This window comes from Chiloscyllium plagiosum, unplaced genomic scaffold (genome assembly GCF_037043375.1).
Source record: "Chiloscyllium plagiosum isolate Xiang-an unplaced genomic scaffold, Cpla_swu_hap1 HiC_scaffold_1, whole genome shotgun sequence".
In the NCBI taxonomy this organism is placed as follows: Eukaryota; Metazoa; Chordata; class Chondrichthyes; order Orectolobiformes; family Hemiscylliidae; genus Chiloscyllium; species Chiloscyllium plagiosum.
The window spans coordinates 169,136,613-169,156,931 of NW_028270139.1; the positions used below are offsets into that span (position 1 = coordinate 169,136,613).

Below are 20,319 nucleotides of genomic sequence, written 5' to 3' on the forward strand. Positions count from 1 at the left end.
TTTTCAGAGGGTCGGTGTGGACTAGTTGGGCCGAAGGGCCTGTTTCCACACAGTAAGTAATCTAATCTAATATAACATTGGTATTGTACATTGTTTATAATTAAACAGGATAACACAATATTAGGTTACTTGATCATAACTAAATTAACATGTGAACTTCCCTGCACTATGTTTTGACCAATGCTTAGTTCAGGAGCTGAGTGGCCCTGGCAGAATACAAACTGAGTGTCACTGAGCAGATTATTGCTGAGCAGGTGCTAAACAGGGTAACATTCAACAAACTCGGCAGGGGTGTGGGAATCAGGAGAGAATATCACAGAGGAATAAGAGTGTGTGCTGAAAATTGTCAAACATCAAAAATCAAGGAATGAAGGATGTTTGACTTTATTTATTTATTTATTGTCATGTGTATGTGTATTACAAAATTCAGTGAAAAGTGTTGTTGGGACAGGAGTAAGCCATTCGACCCATTGTATCTATCTGCTGCACCATTCAGGCAGAGTGGTGAGTGACTCACTGTTGGTTTTGGAATGAGACTTATACTGGCTGTGTGTTTCCTCTCCTGCGTCAGGGACTAACTGTCCGAGGTTTTGTGACAGTTTCTGCATATGAACATGAAGCACATCTCCAACTGAAATGACAAGCTGTACCTGATGTGCTCTCAGATCTAACAGTACGTTCCGCTGTATTTCACGGGGTATCAGAGGTCAGCCAGCAGACAGAAAAAAAGCTTAGAAATCGAATAAAGAATTGTTGAAAAGGCAGATCAGAGCAGGGTTTTAGACTACTTACAGTGTGGAAACAGGCCCTTCACCCAACAAGTCCACACTGACCCTCCAAAGAGCAACCCACCCAGACCCATTCCCCTACGTTTACCCCTTCACCTAACACTACGGGGGCAATTTAGCATGGCCAATTCACCTAACCTGCACATTTTTTTTTGAATTGTGGGAGGAAACCAGAGCACCCGGAGGAAACCCATGCAGACACGGGGGGAATGTGCAAACTCCATACAGACAGTTGCCTGAGGTGGGAATTGAACCCTGGTCTCTGGCGCTATGAGGCAGCAGTGCTAACCACTGAGCCACCGTGCCGCTGTGGACAGAAGAGTGGCTAAAGGTCTTGGGGGAGTGAGGTGTTTTCCAAGTGATGGTGGAACAGGCAGGGGTAATTTGGAGAGTTCACATTTCTGCTTAATATAACACAATATTCAGCACATTGTGATTAGATTAGATTCGATTCCCTACAGTGTGGAAAAAGGCCCTTCAGCTCAACAAGTCCACACCAATCCTCCGAAGAGTAACTCATCCAGTTCTATTTCCCCTCTGACTGATGCACTTAACGCGATGGCAATTTAGCATGGCCAATTCATCTGGCCTGGCAGGAGGAAGCGCACACAGACACGTGGAGAATGTGCAAACTCCACACAGGCAGTTGCCCAAGGCTGGAATTGAACCTGGAACCTTGGTATCGTGAGGCAGTAGTGCTAACCACTGAGCCGCCACACGTATACTCAAAGGACAGTTCAATAGCTATCTTCACTCCAAAAGATGGCATATTGTTTGTCTATTCTGTAGGTCTGTTACTAGCCTCTATAGCAGCAGAATGCCTTGATTGTCAAAATGCTTGTTCCTTCTCCCAACTTGTTCAAACCTAGCTGCTGTTCAAGGTTTCCATGTTGCAGCACCACCTCCTATTTGCTAGTAAAGGCATGGGCAGTTACAAAGTTATTTCTGACATGAATAGCAGAATGACAGAGATTTTTAAAACAAACAACTCAGACAGAGAGAGATTAACAGAGCATGAAGGACAGAACAACTCAAGAGGAAGAGAGGGATTGACGAGAAGGGAGAAAAAGAATATGTGAATAGAGGGAGAGAAGATAGAGGTGGAGAGTGAAGGCCTGTAGATATTCATAATGTTCGCCTGCAATGTGTGTTTGGTATTGCTGATCTGGTGCCAGGTTTTAAATCTTCCAGCAGCAGAGAATGAAGAGACTCCAGCTGACGACGTGATAGCTCTCAGAAATGAGACGATGTTCATTTTTCGCGAAAACAGACTTGATGTCCATTCAGCAGGAGCTAACTGGTACACCAAGGGTAAAGGAGCTTCTTCAATTGGAGAACGAATTGCTTCAGGTGAGGAACAACTGAGATAGTTTTCAGTAGTTTTATTGTTCCACAAAAGACACTGGCAATGTCTGAAGTACAGATCAGTACAGTCGGAGGGTACAGCACAGGAATAGTTTGACAGGTGTATAGCAGTCACTGCAGGAGTGGACAGAATAGACATACTTAAGAGTGCAAAGGCAGCTTCATGAGGGCAACTGGGATGGTAATAATTGCTGACCCAGCCAGTGACACACATCCCACAAGTGAATAAAAACAACCAGAGATTTCAAAACTGGTGAAAAGAAACTAATGTAGGGTCTGTACCTGAACACATAGCATTCATAGAATCACACAATACAGAAGAGGCCCTTCAGCCCATTGAGACTGTGCTGGCAAACAGAATGCCATTATAGGGTGGCATGGTGGCTCAGTGGTTAGCACTCCTGCCTCCTACTGATAGGGACCTGGGTTCAATTCCAGCCTTGTGTGACTGACTGTGTAGAGCTTGCATGTCCTCCTGTGTCTGTGTGGGTTTCTCTGGATGCTCCAGTTTCCATCCACAGTCTAAAGATGTGCAGGTTAGGTAGATAGGCAATGAGAGATGGAGGATGCTGGTCTGGGTGGGATGCTCTCTGGAGGGTCAGCATGAACTGGATAAGCTGGATAGCTACTTCCGGAGCAAGGATAGTGTGTCAAAGTTCATAGATAACACTAAGATGAGTGCGAGAGCACAGTGTGCAGAGGACACACTGAAAGTCTGTAGAGGGACACAGATGGGTTCAGTGAGTGGGCAAGGGTCTGGCAGATGGAGTACAATGTTGGTAAATGTCAGGTCATCCATTTCGGTAGGTATAACGGCAAAATGGACTGTTACTTGAATGGTGAGAAATTGCAGCATACTGCAGTGCAGAGGGACCTGGGTGTCCTTGTAAATGAATCACAGAAGGTTGATTTGCAGGTGCAGCAGGTAATTAAGAAGGCAAAAGGAACATGGAGATTAAAAACAGGGAGGTTATGTTGCAGCTGCACAGGGTGCTGGAGTACAGTTTTTGTCTCCTTATTAGAGAAAGGATATACTGGCACTGGAGGGGGTGCAGGTTGATTCTGGAGTTGAGGGGGCTAGCTTATGAGGAGAGACTGAGTGTACTGGGACTATACTCATTAAAAATTAGAAGAATGATGGGGAGATCTTATAGAAACATATAAAATTATGATGGGAATAGATGAGATAGAAGCAGGGAGGTCATTTCCACTGGAAGGTGAAACTCGAACGAAGAGGGGGTATTGCCCCAAAATAGGGGGAGCTGTTTTAGGACTGAGCTGAGGAGGAATTTCTTCACCCAAAGGGTTGTGAATCTTTGGAATTCCCTGCCCAGGGAAGCAGCTGAGGCTACCTCACAATGTTTTTAAGGAAAAGGTAGATCGATTTTTGAACAATGAAGGTACTAAGGGTTATGATGAGAGGGCAGTTAAGTGGAGTTGAGGCCATGAAAAGATCAGCCATGATCTTATTGAATGGCAGAGAAGGCTCGAAGGGCTGAATGGCCTACTCCTGCTCCTGGTTCTTACGTTCAGATGTAAGCCCATAGCCTTCATGTTATGATACTTCAGGTGCTCATCCAGGTACTCTTTCCCCAGATTGTGAGATTCCCTGCTGTGACTAAGAGGAACAGTTACTTTCCATCCACCTTGTTTGTGCTCCTCATTATCAATACACCTCTATTAACTCCCCCCTCAACCATTATTGCACAACCTGAGCTACTACAGCCTCTTCATAGCTAAATTGCTCCATCCAAAGCAACATCCTGATGAATCTCCTCTATACATTAGATTAGATTACTTACAGTGTGGAAACAGGCCCTTCAACCCAACAAGTCCACACCGACCCGCCGAAGCGCACCCACCCAGACCCATTCCCCTACATTTTTACCGCTGCACCTAACACTACGGGCAATTTAGCGTGGCCAATTCACCTAACCTGCACATCTTTGGACTGTGGGAGGAAACCGGAGCACCCGGAGGAAACCCACGCAGACACGGGGAGAATGTGCAAACTCCACACAGTCAGTCGCCTGAGGTGGGAATGGAACCCGGGTCTCTGGTGCTGTGAGGCAGCAGTGCTAACCACTGTGCCATCCTCTGCATCATATCCTTCCCATGGTGTGATGACCAGAATTGCACCAAGTGCTCCAGCCCTTGATTCAAGCCTTTGAATAGTAGTAAAATAGAGCATATGCAAAGAGATAAATGGGACATTAATGAAAGGTACTTCAATAATCATGAATGACTTCAATCCTTATGCATGACTCAGATTGGCAATGTTCATACAGTGTTTCTTGAGCTAACCACGTAGCTGACTTCTAGACCTGGCAACAGACAATGAGATGGAATAAAACAACAACCTCATGGTAACGAAGCCTTTAGGTAGCAGTAATCATAACATGACAGAATTTTACTCTCATTTCTGAAGGGGAGAAGTACATGTCTCAAAATAATGTTTTAAATCTAAATAATGCAGAGTGAGCTGAAACCAGGTTCAAAGGTAATGAGGAAAGGCTGAGGAACTTGAGGCTGTTTTTGTTAGAAGAAGGTTGAGAGGTGACTTAGTTGAAACATATAAGATAATCAGAGGGTTAGATAGAGTAGACAGTGAGAGCCTTATTCCTTGGATGGTGATGGTTAGCATGAGGGGACATAGCTTTAAATTGAGGGGTGGTAGATATAGGACAGATGTCAGAGATAGTTTCTTTACTCAGAGAGTTAATAGGGATGTGGAGCACCCTGTCCACAAGAGTAGTAGACTCGCCAATGTTAAGGGCATTTAAATGGTCATTGGATAAACATATGGATGAAAATGAAACAGTGTAGATTAGATGGGCTTCAGATTGCTTTCACAGGTCAGTGCAACATCGAGGGCCAAAGGGCCTGTACTGTGCTGTAATGTTCTATGTTCTAAAAGGTAGGAGGATATTGATTCAGTGGCAGACTTTTAAGTAATTATTAAGAACACTCAGCAAGGATTTGTCCCAATGAGATCATTATATATGATTGAAAGAAGCATTTATGGACCAGCATTTGTGCCCATCCCTAGAAACCCTTGAAAAGATGATGAGGTGCATTCTTGAAATGCTGCAGTCCATTTGGAGTAGGTACACTAAATTATGGCGATTATAGCAGGATACTGAGAAATCACAAATGTGGTCATGCAGAGCCAATTTGGCTTGCAAAAGGATAATTTATTAGAGTTTTTTTGAGGAAGTAATATGCAAGGTAATAAAGGTAGATGTGATGTACTGGATTTCCAAAAGCTGTTTGATAAAACGGCACATCAATGTTTACCACACAAGAAAGTGCACATGGTGTGAGGGGTAATACATTAGCAAGGATAAAGAATTGCTTAGCAGGGGTTAGAAAGGAGTGATTTGGCTTTTTGAGCCTATTCTGCCATTCAGTTGTACCAGAGCTGATCTTCTGCCTCAATACCATATTTTCACTTTCTCCCCATGCGTCTTGGTGCCTTTAATAATTAAAATTACAATTACTTACAAATCTATCAATCCCTTTTTTGAATCTACTCAGTGACACAGAATCCACAGCTTTCTGTGGTTAATAATTCCACAAAATGTTTTCTTATCTCAGTCCTAAATGGTGTACAATATTCTGAGACTGTGATCCCTGTTCTGGGTTCTCCACTATTGCAGCAGCAGTGGGAGCGAGGAGAGCAAGGACCAGGGGGCTGCTGGGAAGGTAAATTAACCCTTTAAAAAACTGATCTCTTGAATAGGCGGAGCACAAGCTGAACAGGAATGGACGTGGGATTGCTGAGTCAGTGAGGTAATATATTTAAGTGGTTGTTTACCTGAAACATTACTTAGGTAGTGTCTCCTACCTATCCTCCTCCTCTAACCAAAAAATAGGTTCTGTGCGCCGATTTGGTTAGATTACTAGTTTTTTCTCATTAGTCTCTTTGGGAATTCAGAACAGTGGGAATGGATGTTAGGGCAGTTGCACGCTCCTCCTGCAGAATGTGGGAGGTAAGGGTCACCACTAGTGTCCCTGCTGACTTCATCCATGGGAAGTGCACCCAGTTGCAATTCCTCGCAAACCAGATTAGGCAACTGGAGCTGGAGCCGGATGAACTGTGGATCATTCGGGAGGCTGAGGGGATAATTGAGAAGAGTTACAGGGAGGTGGTCTCACTTCAGGTACAGGAAAACGGTAGATGGGTTACCGTCAGGGGACGGAAAGGGAACAGGCAGGCAGTGCAGGGATCCCCTGTGGCCGTTCCCCTCAATAATAAGGATACCGTTTTGGATACTGTTGTGGAGGGATCTACCAGGGGAAAGCTGTAATGGCCAGGTATCCAGCTCTGAGCCTGGCTCTGTGGCTCAGAAGGGAAAGGGGAAGAATAGAAAGCGCTCATGTAAGGAGACTCAATAGTTGGAGAAATGGACAGGAGGTTCTGTGATTGCACACAGACTCCTGGAAGGTATGTTGCCTCTCATGTGCCAGGGTCTGGCATGTTTCTGCTCGAGTCTACAAGATTCTGAAGGGGGAGGTTGAGCAGCCAGACGTCGTAGTGTACATTGGCACCAATGACATAACCAGGAAAAGGGATGAGGATCTAAAAAGTGATTTCAGGGAGTTAGCTTGGAAGCTAAAGAGCAGAATAAGCAGAATAGTAATCTCAGGATTACCATGTGCTAGTGAGATGAGGAACAGGGAGCGATTCCTGAAGAAGGGCTTATGCCTGAAGTGTCGATTCTCCTGTTCCTATGATGCTGCCTGACCTGCTGCGCTTTTCCAGCAACACATTTTTAAGCTCTGATCTCCAGCATCTGCAGTCCTCACTTTCTCCTCAGGAATAAGAGTTATGAACTTAGAACACGGATCAGTATTTGGAACTACGATGTTGTGGCCATAATGGAGACATGGATTTCACAGGGAGAGGAATGGTTGCTGGATGTTCCAGGGTTAGGATCTTTTAAAAAGAACAAGGGGGGGGTAAAAGAGCTGCAGAAAAGCAGCTGCAGAAAAGCAGGTTGTTGAGGAGGGTTGGTCTCCTGAATCAGTATGGATGGAAGTCCCTGGCTATTGACTCTATCTATTCCATTCCTCCTTCTCTCCAGAGAGAAAAGTCCAAGCTTATTCAACCTTTCTTCATAAGGCAAGCCCTCCACTCTAGGCAGCATCCTGGTAAACCTTCTTTGCACCCTCTCCAACGCCTCTGTATCTTTTTAAAAGATCCTAACCCTGGAACATCCAGCAGTCCCTTTAGATAGAACATAGAAAAGTACAGCACAGAACAGGCCCTTAGGCCCACAATGTTGTGCCGAGGTTTAGTCCTAATGTAAAATATAGTAACTTAACCTACGCACCTCTCAACTCACTGCTATCCTTGTGCACGTCTAGCAGCTGCTTAAATGTCCTGAATGACTCTGCTTTCACCACTGTAGCTGGCAACGCATTCCATTCATTCATAACTCTGGCAATGCATTCCATGCACTCACAACTCTCTGTGCAAAGAACCTACCTCTGATGTCTCCTTTATACCTTCCTCCTAATATCTTCAAACTATGACTTCTCGTACCAGTCAATCCTGCCCTGGGGAAAAGTCCCTGGCTATTGACTCTATCTATTCCATTCCTCCTTCTCTCCAGAGAGAAAAGTCCAAGCTTATTCAACCTTTCTTCATAAGGCAAGCCCTCCACTCTAGGCAGCATCCTGGTAAACCTTCTTTGCACCCTCTCCAACGCCTCTGTATCTTTCCTATTGTAAGATGACCAGAATTGGACACAATATTCAAGTGTGGTCTCACCAAGGACTTGTAGAGCTACAGCAAAACCTCGCGGCTCTTAAACTCGATCCCCCTGTTAATGAAAGCCAAAACACCATATGCTTTCTTAACAACTCTATCCACTTGGGTGGCAACTTTGAGGGATCTATGTACTTGCACACCCAGATCCCTCTGTTCCTCCACTCTGCCAAGAATCCTGTCTTTAATCCAATATTCAGCATTCGAGTTCGACCTTCCAAAATGCATCACTTCGCATTTGTTCAGGTTGAACTCCATCTGCCATTTCTCAGCCCAGCTCTGCATCTTGTCTCTGTCACGCTGCAACCTGCAGTAGCCCTCTATACTATCGATGACACTGCCAACCTTTGTGTCATCTGCAAATTTACTAACCCACTGCTCAACCTCCTCATCCAAGTCATTTATAAAAACTACAAAGAACAGAGGCCCAAGAACAGAGCACTGTGGGACCCCACTCAACACTGACCTCCAGACAGAATACTTTCCATCTACAACCACTCTCTGCCTTCTGTCAGCCAGCCAGTTCTGAATCCAGATAGCCAAATCTCTCTGTATCCCATACTGCCTGGTTTTATGAATGAGCCTACCATGGGGAACCCTATCAAATGCCTTGCTGAAATCCATAGACACCACATCCGCTGCTCAACCATCATCGATCTGTCTTGACACCTCCTCAAAGAACTCAATAAGATTTGTGAGGCATGACCTGGCCCTCACAAAACCATGCTGACTGCCTTTAATCACACTATGCTTTGCCACATAGTCGTAAATCCTATCCCTCAGAATTCTTTCCACAACTTTGCTGACCACAGACGTAAGACTGACTGGTCTGTAATTGCCAGGGATTTCCCTATTCCCCTTCTTGAAAAGAGGAACAACATTCGCCTCCTTCCAATCCTCCGGAATGACTCCCGTGGAGAGTGAGGAAGCAAAGATCTTCACCAGCGGCTTAGCAACCTCCTTTCTCACTTTCTGGAGCAGCCTGGGATAAATCTGGTCTGGCCCTGGGGACTTATCAATCTTAATGTTTTCCAAAATTTCCAGCATATCAACTTCATCAGTCTTGATCTGGTCAAGACTGTATCCCAGCGCGTCTAAGTTTTCATTTACAGCAAAGTCCCTTTCCTTGGTGAAAACCAAAGCAAAAAACTCATTTCGAGCTTCCCCATCTGCTCAGACTCCACTCACAAGTTCCCTACGCTATCCCTGATCGGCCCTACCTTCACCCTGATCATTCTCTTATTCCTCACGTGTGAGTAAAATGCCTTTGGGTTCTCCCTAATCCTTCCTGCCAAGCCTTTTTCATGCCCCCTCCTGGCTCTCCTCAGCCCATTTCTGAGCTCCTTTCCAGCAAGCCTGTAATCCTCTAAAGCTGTGCTAGATCCTTGCTTCCTTCATCTTACGTAAGCTGCCTTCTTCTTTTTGACGAGAAGTTCCTCTGTTCTCGTTATCCAAGGTTCCTTAATCTTACCCCTTCTTACATGTCTCAGAGGAACAAATTTGTGCATCACTCGCAACAACTGCTCCTTAAATAGTCTCTACATGTCTGCTTTATTAGGTGTTTTCTATAGACACCCCAACAGCGGCAGAGAGATTGGACGGCAGATCTAGGAAAGATGCAGATGTAACAGTTATTGTTATGGATGACTTCAACTTCCCAAATATTGATTGGACCCTCCTTAGTGCAGATGGTCTGGATGAAGCTGAATTTGTCAGGTGTCCCAAGGAAGGAGTCCTGACTCAATACAAAACAAGGGATGAATGCGGATTTCTCCAGCTTCCTCATTTCCCCTCCCCCCACCTTATCTCAGTCCCAACTCTCGGACTCAGCACCGCCTTCTTGACCTGCAATCTTCTTCCTGACCTCTCCGCCCCCACCCCCTCTCCGGCCTATCACCCTCACCTTAACCTCCTTCCACCTATCGCATTTCCAACGCCCTCCCCCAAGTCCCTCCTCCCTACCTTTTATCTTAGCCTGCTTGGCACACCCTCCTCACTCCTAAAGAAGGGCTTATGCCCGAAACGTCGATTCTCCTGCTCCTTTGATGCTGCCTGATCTGCTGCACTTTTCCAGCAACACATTTTTCAGCTCTGATCTCCAGCATCTGCAGTCCTCACTTTCTCCTACTCAATATCTTGATAGGCTGACTAAGGAGGAGGCCATATTGGAGTTGGTGTCAGATCTCTCGGTCGGGGAGCATTTCAGTGAAAGTGACCACAACTACCTCACCTTTACCATAGCCATGGAGAGGGATAGGAACAGACAGTATGGAAAGGTATTTAACTGGGGGAGGGGAAATTATACTACTATTAGGCAGAGGCTGTGGAGTATAAATTTGGGAACAATTGTTCTCAGGAAAATGTACAATAGAAACGTGGAGGCTGTTTAAGGAGCACTTGTTGGAATGTTGGATCACTTTGTCCTACTGAGACAGGTAAGGAATGGTAAGATGAAGGAGCCTTGGATGACAAGAGCGGAGGTGCTTCTCATCAAAACGAAGAAAGAAACTCACTTAAGGTTGAGGAAGCAAGAACCTGAGCTTTAGAGGATTACAGGGTAGCTAGGAACAAACTTAAAAATGGATTGTGGAGAGCTAAGAGGGAGCATGAAAAAGCCTATGCAGGAAGGGTTAGGGAAAACCCAAAGATATTCAACACGTACATGAGGAATAAGAGAATGATCAGAGAGAGAGGGTCGGGCTGATCAGGGATAGTGAAGGGAACTTGTGCTTGGAATCTGAAGAGGTAGGGGAGGCCCTAAATGAGATTTTTTTGCTTCAGTATTCACTAGAGAGATGGACCTTGTTGATGGTGAGAACAACGTGGACCAGGTTAATAGGCTTGAACAGATTGATATTAAGAAAGTGGATGTGCTGGAAATTCTGGGAAGCATTAAGATAGATAAGTCCCCAGGGCCAGACCAGATACATCAAAGGTTGCTATGGGAAGCGATGAATGAGATTGCTGCGCCTCTGACTATGATCTTTGCATCCCCACTCTCCACGGGAGTAGTACCAGATGATTGGAGGGAGATGAATGTTGAGCAAAATTAGGGCGCATGGTATTGGGGGCAAAATACTGACTTGGATTGAAAATTGGTTGGCTGACAGGAGACAAAGAGTAGTGATAAATGGCTCCCTTTCGGAATGGCAGGCGGTGACCAGTGGGGTACCGCAGGAATCAGTGCTGGGACCGCAGCTTTTTAGAATTTACATTAGTGATATAGATAATGGTATTAAAAGTAATATTAGCAAATTTGCTGATGATACAAAGCTGGGTGGCAGGGTGAAATATGAGGAGGATGTTAGGAGATTACAGGGTGACCTGGACAGGCTAGGTGAGTGGACAGATGCATAGCAGATGCAGTTTAATGTGGATAAATGTATGGTTATCCACTTTGGTGGCAAGAACAGGAAGGCAGATTACTACCTAAATGGAGTCAAGTTAGGTAAAGGGGCAGTACAGAGAGATCTGGGTGTTCTTGTACACCAGTCAATGAAGGCAAGCATGCAGGTACAGCAGGCAGTGAAGAAAGCTAATAGCATGCTGGCCTTCATAACAAGAGGGATTGAGTATAGAAGCAAATAGGTTATTCTGCAGCTGTGCAGGGCCCTGGTGAGACCGCACCTGGAATATTGTATGCAGTTTTGGTCTCCAAATTTGAGGAAAGACATTCTGGCTATTGAGGGAGTGCAGCGTAGGTTCACGAGGTCAATTCCCGGAATGGTGGGGCTATCTTACATTGAAAGATTGGAGGGACTGGGTTTGTATACCCTTGAGTTTAGAAGACTGAGAGGGGATCTGATTGAAACGTATAAGATTAGTAAAGGATTGGACACTCTGGAGGCAGGAAACATGTTTCCGCTGATGGGTGAGTCCCAAACCAGAGGACACAGCTTAAAAATACGGGGTAGGCAATTTAGAACAGAGTTAAGGAGAAACTTCTTCACCCAGAGAGTGGTGGGTGTGTGGAATGCTCTGCCCCAGAGGGCTGTGGAGGCCAAGTCTCTGGATACTTTCAAGAAAGAGTTGGATAGAGCTCTTAAGGATAGTGGAATCAAGGGATATGGGGATAAGGCAGGAACAGGATACTGATTGATGATAATCAGCCATGATCATAATGAATGGTGGTGCTGGCTCGAAGGGCAGAATGGCCTACACCTGCACCTATTGTCCATTGTCTATTGTCTCTGTTCAAGAAAGGGAATAGGGAAATCCCTGAGAATTACGACCAGTCAGTCTTATGTCTGTGGTAAGCAAAGCACTGGAAAGAATACTGAGAGATAGGCTTTATGACTATTTGGAAAAAAACATTGTTTGATTAAAGATAGTCAGCATGGCTTTGTGAGGGGCAGGTCATGCCTCACAAGCCTTACTGAATTCTTTGAGGATGTGATGACACAAGCTGATGAAAGTCAAGCAGTGGATGTGGCATATATAGAACACAGAAAAGTACAGCACAGAAAAGACTCTTAGGCCCACGATGTTGTGCAGAGACTTAATCCTAATGTAAAATATAGTAACTTAACCTACACACCCCTCAACTCACTGCTATCCATGTGCATGTCCAGCAGTTGCTTAAATGTCCCCAATGACTTCGCTTCTACCACCACAGCTGGCAACGCATTCCATGTATTCACAACTCTCTGCGTAAAGAACCTACCTCTGATGTCTCCTTTATACCTTCATCCTAATATCTTCAAACTATGACTTCACGTACCAGTCAATCCTGCCCTGGGGAAAAGTCTCTGGCTATTGACTCTACCTATTCCTCTCATTATTTTGTACACCTCGATCAGGCCTCCTCTCTTCCTCCTTCTCTCCAGAGAGAAAAGTCCGAGCTTATTCAACCTTTCTTCATACGGCAAGCCCTCCAGTCCTTCTTTGCACCTTCTGCAAAGCCTCTGTATCTTTCCTATAGTAGGGTGACCAGAACTGGACACAATATTCCAAGTGTGGTCTCACAGGGACTTGTAGAGCTGCAGCAAAACCTCGTGGCTCTTAAACTCGATCCCCCTGTTAGTGAAAGCCAAAACACCATATGCTTTCTTAACAACCCTATCCACTTGGGTGGCAACTTTGAAGGATCTATGTACTTGCACACCCAGATCCCTCTGTTCCTCCACACTGCCAAGAATCCTGTATTTAATCCAATATTCAGCATTCGAGTTCGACCTTCCAAAATGCGTCACTTTGCATTTATCCAGGTTGAACTCCATCTGCCATTTCTCAGCCCAGCTCTGCATCCTGTCTATGTCGCATTGCAGCCTGCAGTAGCCCTCTATACTATCGATGACATCTACAACCTTTGTGTCATCTGCAAATTTACTAACCCACCCCTCAACCTCTCATCCAAGTCATTTATAAAAACTACAAAGAGCAGAGGCCCAGGAACAGAGCCCTGCGGGACCCCACTCACCACTGACCTCCAGGCAGAATACCTTCCATCTACAACCACTCTCTGCCTTCTGTCAGCCAGCCAGTTCTGAATCCAGATAGCCAAATCTCCCTGTATCCCATACTTCCTGATTTTATGAATGACCCTATCATGGGGAACCCTATCAAATGCCTTGCTAAAGTCCATATACACCACATCCACTGCTCGACTGTCGTCGACCTGTCTTGACACCTTCTCAAAGAACTCAATAAGATTTGTGAGGCATGACCTGCCCCTCACAAAGCCATGCTGACTGCCTTTAATCACACTATGCTTTGCCAAATAGTCACAAATCCTATCCCTCAGAATTCTTTCCACAACTTTGCTGACCACAGACGTGAGACTGACTGGTCTGTAATTGCCAGGGATTTCCCTATTCCCCTTATTGAAAAGTGGAACAACATTCACCTCCTTCCAATCCTCCGGTATGACTCCCGTCGAGAGTGAAGAAGCAAAGATCTTTGCCAGTGGCTTAGCAACCTCCTTTCTCGCTTCTTGGGGTAGCCTGGGATAAATCTGGTCTGGCCCTGGGGACTTATCAATCTTAATGTTTTCCAAAATTTCTAGCACATCAACTTCATCAATCTTGATCTGGTCAAGCCTGTATCCCAGCTCCTCTAAGTTTTCATTTATAACAAGTTCCCTTTCCTTGGTGAAAACCGAAGCAAAAAACTCATTTAGGGCTTCCCCTATCTGCTCAGACTCCACTCGCAAGTTCCCTACGCTATCCCTGATCAGCCCTACCTTTTATTCCTCACATATGAGTAAAATGCCTTTGGGTTCTCCCTAATTCTCTTGCCAAGCCTTTTGCGTGTCCCCTCCTGGCTCTCCTCAGTCCATTTCTGAGCTCCTTTCTAGTCAGCCTGTAACCCTCTAAAGCTGTGCTAGATCCTTGCTTCCTCCACCTTACCTAAGCTGCCTTCTTCCTTTCGATGAGAAGCTCCTCTGTTCTCGTCATCCAAGGCTCCTTAATCTTACCCCTTCTTACATGTCTCAGAGGAGCAAATTCGTGCATCACTCGCAACAACTGCTCCTTAAACAGTCTCCACGTGTCTGCTGTGCCCTTTCTGTGGAACAATTGCTCTCAGGCTGTACTTCCCAACTCCTGTCTGATAGCGTCATAATTTCCTTTTCCCCAATTAAATATCTTCCCTCGGTACCTGCTCCTTTCACTCTCCAAGGCTATGCTAAATGTGAGGCAGTTGTAATCACTTTCACCAAAGTGCTGTCCCAGTGTGGGATCTGACGCCTGTCCTGGCTCATTGCCGAGCACCAAATCCAAAATGATCCCTCCCCTCATCGGCCTATCTCCATACTGAGTAAGGAAACCCTCCTGAACACACCTGACAAAAACGGCTCCATCCAAACTATCTGCATTAAGGAGGTTCCAGTCGATATTGGGAAAGTTGAAATCACCCATAACAACAACCCTGCTACTTTTGCATTTTTCCAGAATCTGCCCACCCATGTGTTCTTCAATCTCCCTACTGCTATTAGGGGGTGTGTAGAAAACCCCCAATGCGGTGACTGCTCCCTTGCTGTTCCTATCTTCCACCCATACTGACTCAGTAGACAAACCTTCCTCAACAACCTTAATTCCTGTAGCTGTGATGCACTCTCTGATTAGCAATGCTACACCCCCTCCTCTTTTTCCACCCTCCCTGTTCTTTTCATACGTTCTAAACCCTGGAGCATCTAGCAACCATTGCTGTCCCTGTGAAACCCACATCTCCGTTATGGCCACAATATCGTAGCCCCAAGTACTGATCCATTCTCTAAGTTCGTCACTCTTATTCCGGACACTCCTTGCATTAAAGCAGACACACTTTAACCGATCTCTATGTTTCATCACATGAGAAACCTCCCCGATAGATTCACTACTCTACGGTAGGTCCATTCCCTGAAGAGTAATGTGTGAAATGTGGACCTGCCATAGATATATTTGGCTGGCAGAATGGCAAAGAAGTTTAGTATTTGAATGGAGCTACATTGCTAACCTTTGAGGTACAGAGGATCTGGTCCCTGGTTTGTGAAACACAAAACACTAAAATGTAGGTACAACAGGTGGTTAGGAAGGCAAGTGTTACATTGGTGTTTGTTTCAAGAGGAATGGAAAATAAAAAAAGGGATGTTTTCCTGTGGCTATGTCATGCAAAGGTAAGTTAGGTAGATTTTTGACAGACCAAGGCAGTCAGCAGTTATTGGGGGTGGGTGTGGGGGGGGGGGGGGGGGGGGGGGAGGGGTGTGGGGATGGGATTGTGTGTGTATGTCTGCCTGTGTATGTATGTGTGTGTGTCTCTGTGTGCATGTGTGTCTCTGTGTGTGTGTGTCTGCATGTGTGCTGATGGTAGGGAGGAGGGGGTGAGGTTGGAAATTCCACCTGACATTTTGAGGAGAGGTTGAGGAGATTGGGCATGTATTCTCTCGGGTTTTGAAGAATGAGAGGTTTTCTCATTGAAACTTATAAAATTCTTGACAGGGTGAATATAGATAGGATGTTTCCCATAGCTGGAACCAGGAGGCATCATTTTAGAGTAAGTGGTCAGCCATTTAAGACTGAAATGAGGAGAAATTTCTTCAGATGATTCTTTAGAATTCCCAACCTCAGAGGAGGATATGGCAAGGCAAGGGTAGCCTTAGAAAACACAATGGATCAGAGGGACTTTGGTGTGCATGTCCACTGACCCCATAAGGTAGCAGGACACATGGGCAAAGTGGTTGAGAAGGCATTTGGGATACTTGCCTTTATTATCTGAGGCAGAGAGTCTACGAGCAGGGAGGTTATGCTGGAACCATATAAAATATTGGCTAGGACAGAGAGTATTAGGTGCAGTTCTGGAATCCACAGTATAGGAAAGATGTTATAGCACAGGAGTGGGTGCAGAGAAGATTTCCCAGGATGCTGCCTGGGCTGGAGAGTTTTAGAGCCGAAAAATGTGTTGCTGGAAAAGCGTAGCAGGTCAGGCAGCATCCAAGGAGCAGGAGAATTGACGTTTCGGGCATAAGCCCTTCTTCAGGAATGAGGAAGATGTGCCAAGCAGGCTAAGATAAAAGGTAGGGAGGAGGGACTTGGGGGAGGGGCGTTGGGAATGCAATAGGCGGAAGGAGGTTAAGGTGGCAGTGATAGGCCGGAGAGGGGGTAGGGGCGGAGAGGTCAGGAAGAAGATTGCAGGTCAAGAAGGCGGTGCTGAGTCCGAGGGTTGGGACTGAGATAAGGTGGGGGGAGGGGAAATAAGGAAGCTGGAGAAATCTGAGTTCATCCCGTGTGGTTGGAGGGTTCCTAAGCGGAAGATGAGGCGCTCTTCCTCCAGCCGTCGTGTTGCTATGGTCTGGTGATGGAGGAGGCCAAGGACCTGCATGTCCTTGGCGGAGTGGGAGGGGGAGTTAAAGTGTTCAGCCACGGGGTGGTTGGGTTGGTTGGTCCGGGTGTCCCAGAGGTGTTTTCTGAAACATTCCACAAGTAGGCGGCCTGTCTCCCCAATATAGAGGAGGCCACATTGGGTGCAGTGGATGTAGTAAATGATGTGTGTGGAGGTGCAGGTGAATTTGTGACGGATATGGAAGGATCCCTCTGGGCCTTGGAGGGAAGTGAGGGGGAGGTGTGGGCGCAAGTTTTGCATTTCTTGCGGTTGCAGGGGAAGGTGCTGGGAGTGGAGGTTGGGTTGGTGGGGGGTGTGGACCTGACGAGGGAGTCGCGAAGGGAGTGGTCTTTCCGGAACGCTGATAGGGGAGGGGAGGGAAATATATCCCTGGTGGTGGGGTCCGTTTGGAGGTGGCGGAACTGACGACAGATGATACGATGTATATGGAGGTTGGTGGGGTGGTAGGTGAGGACCAGTGGGGTTCTGTCCTGGTGGCGGTTGGAGGGGCGGGGTTCAAGGGCGGAGGAGCGGGAAGTGGAGGAGATGCGGTGGAGGGCATCGTCGACCATGTTGGAGGGGAAATTGTGACCTTTGAAGAAGGAGGCCATCTGGGCTGTTCGGTAGTGGAAAACCAATTCCCTTTGGTGGAGGGATCAATGACCAAGGGACATACATTTAAGGTAAAAGGCAGAATGTTTAGAGGGGATGTGAGGAAAACCTTTTTCACCCAGAGGGTGGTGGCAATCTGGAACTCACTGCCTGTAAGGGTGGGAGAGACAGAAATTCTTATAATATTTAAGGAGTATTTAGATGTGCACTTCAATGCCAAGGAAAATGGTATTAAAATAGTTAAGTGGTTGCTTTTGACTGGACCAGATTTGAAAGCCTTTTAGTGTACTTTAGCTCGTTCTGATTCTATGACAGAGAGTTGCTGCTCCATGACTGACCATTCCAAAGCAGAAATGACTAAATTTCTGGATGCTACTGCAATGCGTTGGAGACAGTGAGAAAAATAATAATGAGATAGCTGAAGAGCTATGATCTGTTGAATGATTAAATAGACATAATGGGCAGAATCACCTACTACCCGCTCAATATCCTATGTTCCCAGATTCATTTATTTCCCACCATTTTCTGCACCCAGTTTTCCTTTCTGATATTCTCTCTTGCTCCCCACATTGGTACCAATGTAATTTAAACCCTCCCCAGTTGCACTAAATAACTTCTCCCCTCTCTCCATTCTCCATTCTCCCTCAAAGTCCTAGCTGTATTTATGTGTACTCATCCAGTTTGTATGGATCCTAACTCAGCACAGTGGTGAGTGGTTAGCACTGCTGCCTCACAGCACCAGGGATTCAAGTTTGATTCCTGCCTCGGGCGACTGTCAGTGTGGAGTTTGTACATTCTCCCCTTGTCTGCGTGGGTTTCCTCCCACAGTCCAAAGGTGTGCAGGTTTTAGGTTAGGTTCCTTACAGATTAGATTAGATTACTTACAGTGTGGAAACAGGCCCTTTGACCCAACAAGTCCACACCAACCTTCCGAAGAGCAACCCACCCTACATTTACCCCTTCACCTAACACTACGGGCAATTTTAGCATGGCCAATTCACCTAATCTGCACATTTTTGGACTGTGGGAGGAAACCGGAGCACCCGAAGGAAATCCACGCAGACACTGGGAGAACGTGCAAACTTTACACAGACAGATGCCTGAGGCGGGAATTGAACCCGAGTCTCTGGTGCTGTGAGGCAGCAGTGCTAACCACTGTGCCACCATGCTGCCCATGATTAGGGTGAATTGACTATGCTAAATTAGATTAGATTACTTACAGTGTGGAAACAGGCCCTTCGGCCCAACAAGTCCACACCGACCCGCCGAAGCGTATACCACCCAGACCCATACTCCTACATTTACCCCTTCACCTAACACTACGGGCAATTTAGCATGGCCAATTCACCTAACCTGCACATTTTTGGATTGTGGGAGGAAACCGGAGCACCCGGAGGAAACCCACGCAGACACGGGGAGAATGTGCAAACTCCAAACAGAGAGTTGCCTGATGCGGGAATTGAACCCGGGTCTCTGGTGCTGTGAGGCAGAAGTGCTAATCACTGTGCCACCGTGCCGCCCACAAATTGCCTCTAGTGTTCAGGGATGTGTAGGTTAGGTGCATTAGTTGGGGTAAATGTCAGATAATAAGGGAGGGGAATGGATTGGGGTGGAATTGTTGGGCTAAATCAGGATTAGAATGATGATGGAAAATCACAGTAGGCCAGGCAGCATCTGAGGAGCAGAAAAATAGATATTTCGGGCAAAAGCCCTTCATCAGGAATGAGACCTCATTCCTGATGAGGGGCTCCTGCCTGAAACGTCGATTTTCCTGCTCCTCGGATGCTCCCTGACCTGCTCTGCTTTTCCAGCACCCCTCTAGTCTTGACTCTGATCTCCAAGCATCTGTAGTCCTCACTTTCGCCTTGTTGGGCCAAATGGCCTGTTTCTAGACTGTGGAGATCCTATGATTCCTCATGAGCTCTGTCGGCAAAAATCGCCCTGAGCTTCTAATTGCCTGCTACTTCAATACAGCACTGCGTTCCCCTGGCCAACATCTGTGTCTCAGGCTTGCTGCAGTGCTCCAGTGAAGCTCAGAACAAGCTGGACGAATAGTACCTCATTTTTCCACTCGGGGACCCTGCAGCCTTCTGGACTTTATATCAAGTTCAATAGTTTTCAGGCTTGAATCTTTCTCCCATGTCCTTGCCCCAACCTTCACACGTCAAGTCTTGTGATCACATGGCCTGCTACCACACACACAAACCCGTGAGCAACTATTCATTCTCCCAGACTGACCTTTACCCAGTCCTTTTTCTGTCCAACTGTTTCTCTCTTTCTTCGGGCTCTATCTTCATCTATTGTTTACTCCTACTCCCTCCCTTCCTGCTACTACAACCTCTGCATAAACACCACCCCTATCCTAGCTTCAATCAGTTCTCCAGAAGGGTCACTAGACTAAAAATGTTAATTCTGATTTCTCTCCACGGATGCTGCCAGACCTGCTGAGTTGTTAACAGCAATTTCTGTTTTTGTTTTTGCAGAACTATTCCCAGTAACGTAAAGCTTTTCCTGCTGCACCAAATTTCTAACCATCCGTTCATCCTCCTGTCCCCCTATTTCTGTACTTGCTTACATGGAGAACTGAGAGTAAGGTGGAAATTATTGTATCTGAGGACCTGCTTGCTAATTTCTTATCTAGCTCCCTAAATTCTGGCTGCAGGATCACATCCCTCCTGCTATGTAAACCAGTGGTACTGTTGGGGGCTGTGACTGCTGACTGTGCATCCTGCCATCCCAGGGAGCTATACACCTGATCACTGATTTCCACCACCCTGGCATCATGGACACATTATATCCTGAGTCTATGTGCGGGGCTACAGAAGAGTTTGCTTTAATTCCAATCTATCAAATTACCCATTGCTTTTTCAGTCTTCCTTGTGCCCTCTGTACAGTTGAGCCACCAGGGGAGCCAATGAACTTGCCTTTGACTGCCCTTCCTTGTTGAGCCATCACTCTCATCATTATTCAGAAGTGAATTTGTTT

At 46.2% G+C, this 20,319-nt stretch overlaps 1 protein-coding gene across 1 annotated transcript in view; it reads left to right on the forward strand.

Annotated features, from left to right (window-relative positions):
• Positions 1 to 1,918: 1,918 nt before the first annotated feature.
• Positions 1,919 to 20,319, forward strand: part of LOC148152293 (disintegrin and metalloproteinase domain-containing protein 12-like) — a 236,154-nt gene continuing 217,753 nt past the window's right edge. Inside the window, exon 1 of the mRNA XM_087985877.1 lies at positions 1,919 to 2,138. Coding sequence (XP_087842003.1) covers positions 1,919 to 2,138 — 220 coding nt within the window. The remainder of the gene's footprint in view (positions 2,139 to 20,319) is intronic.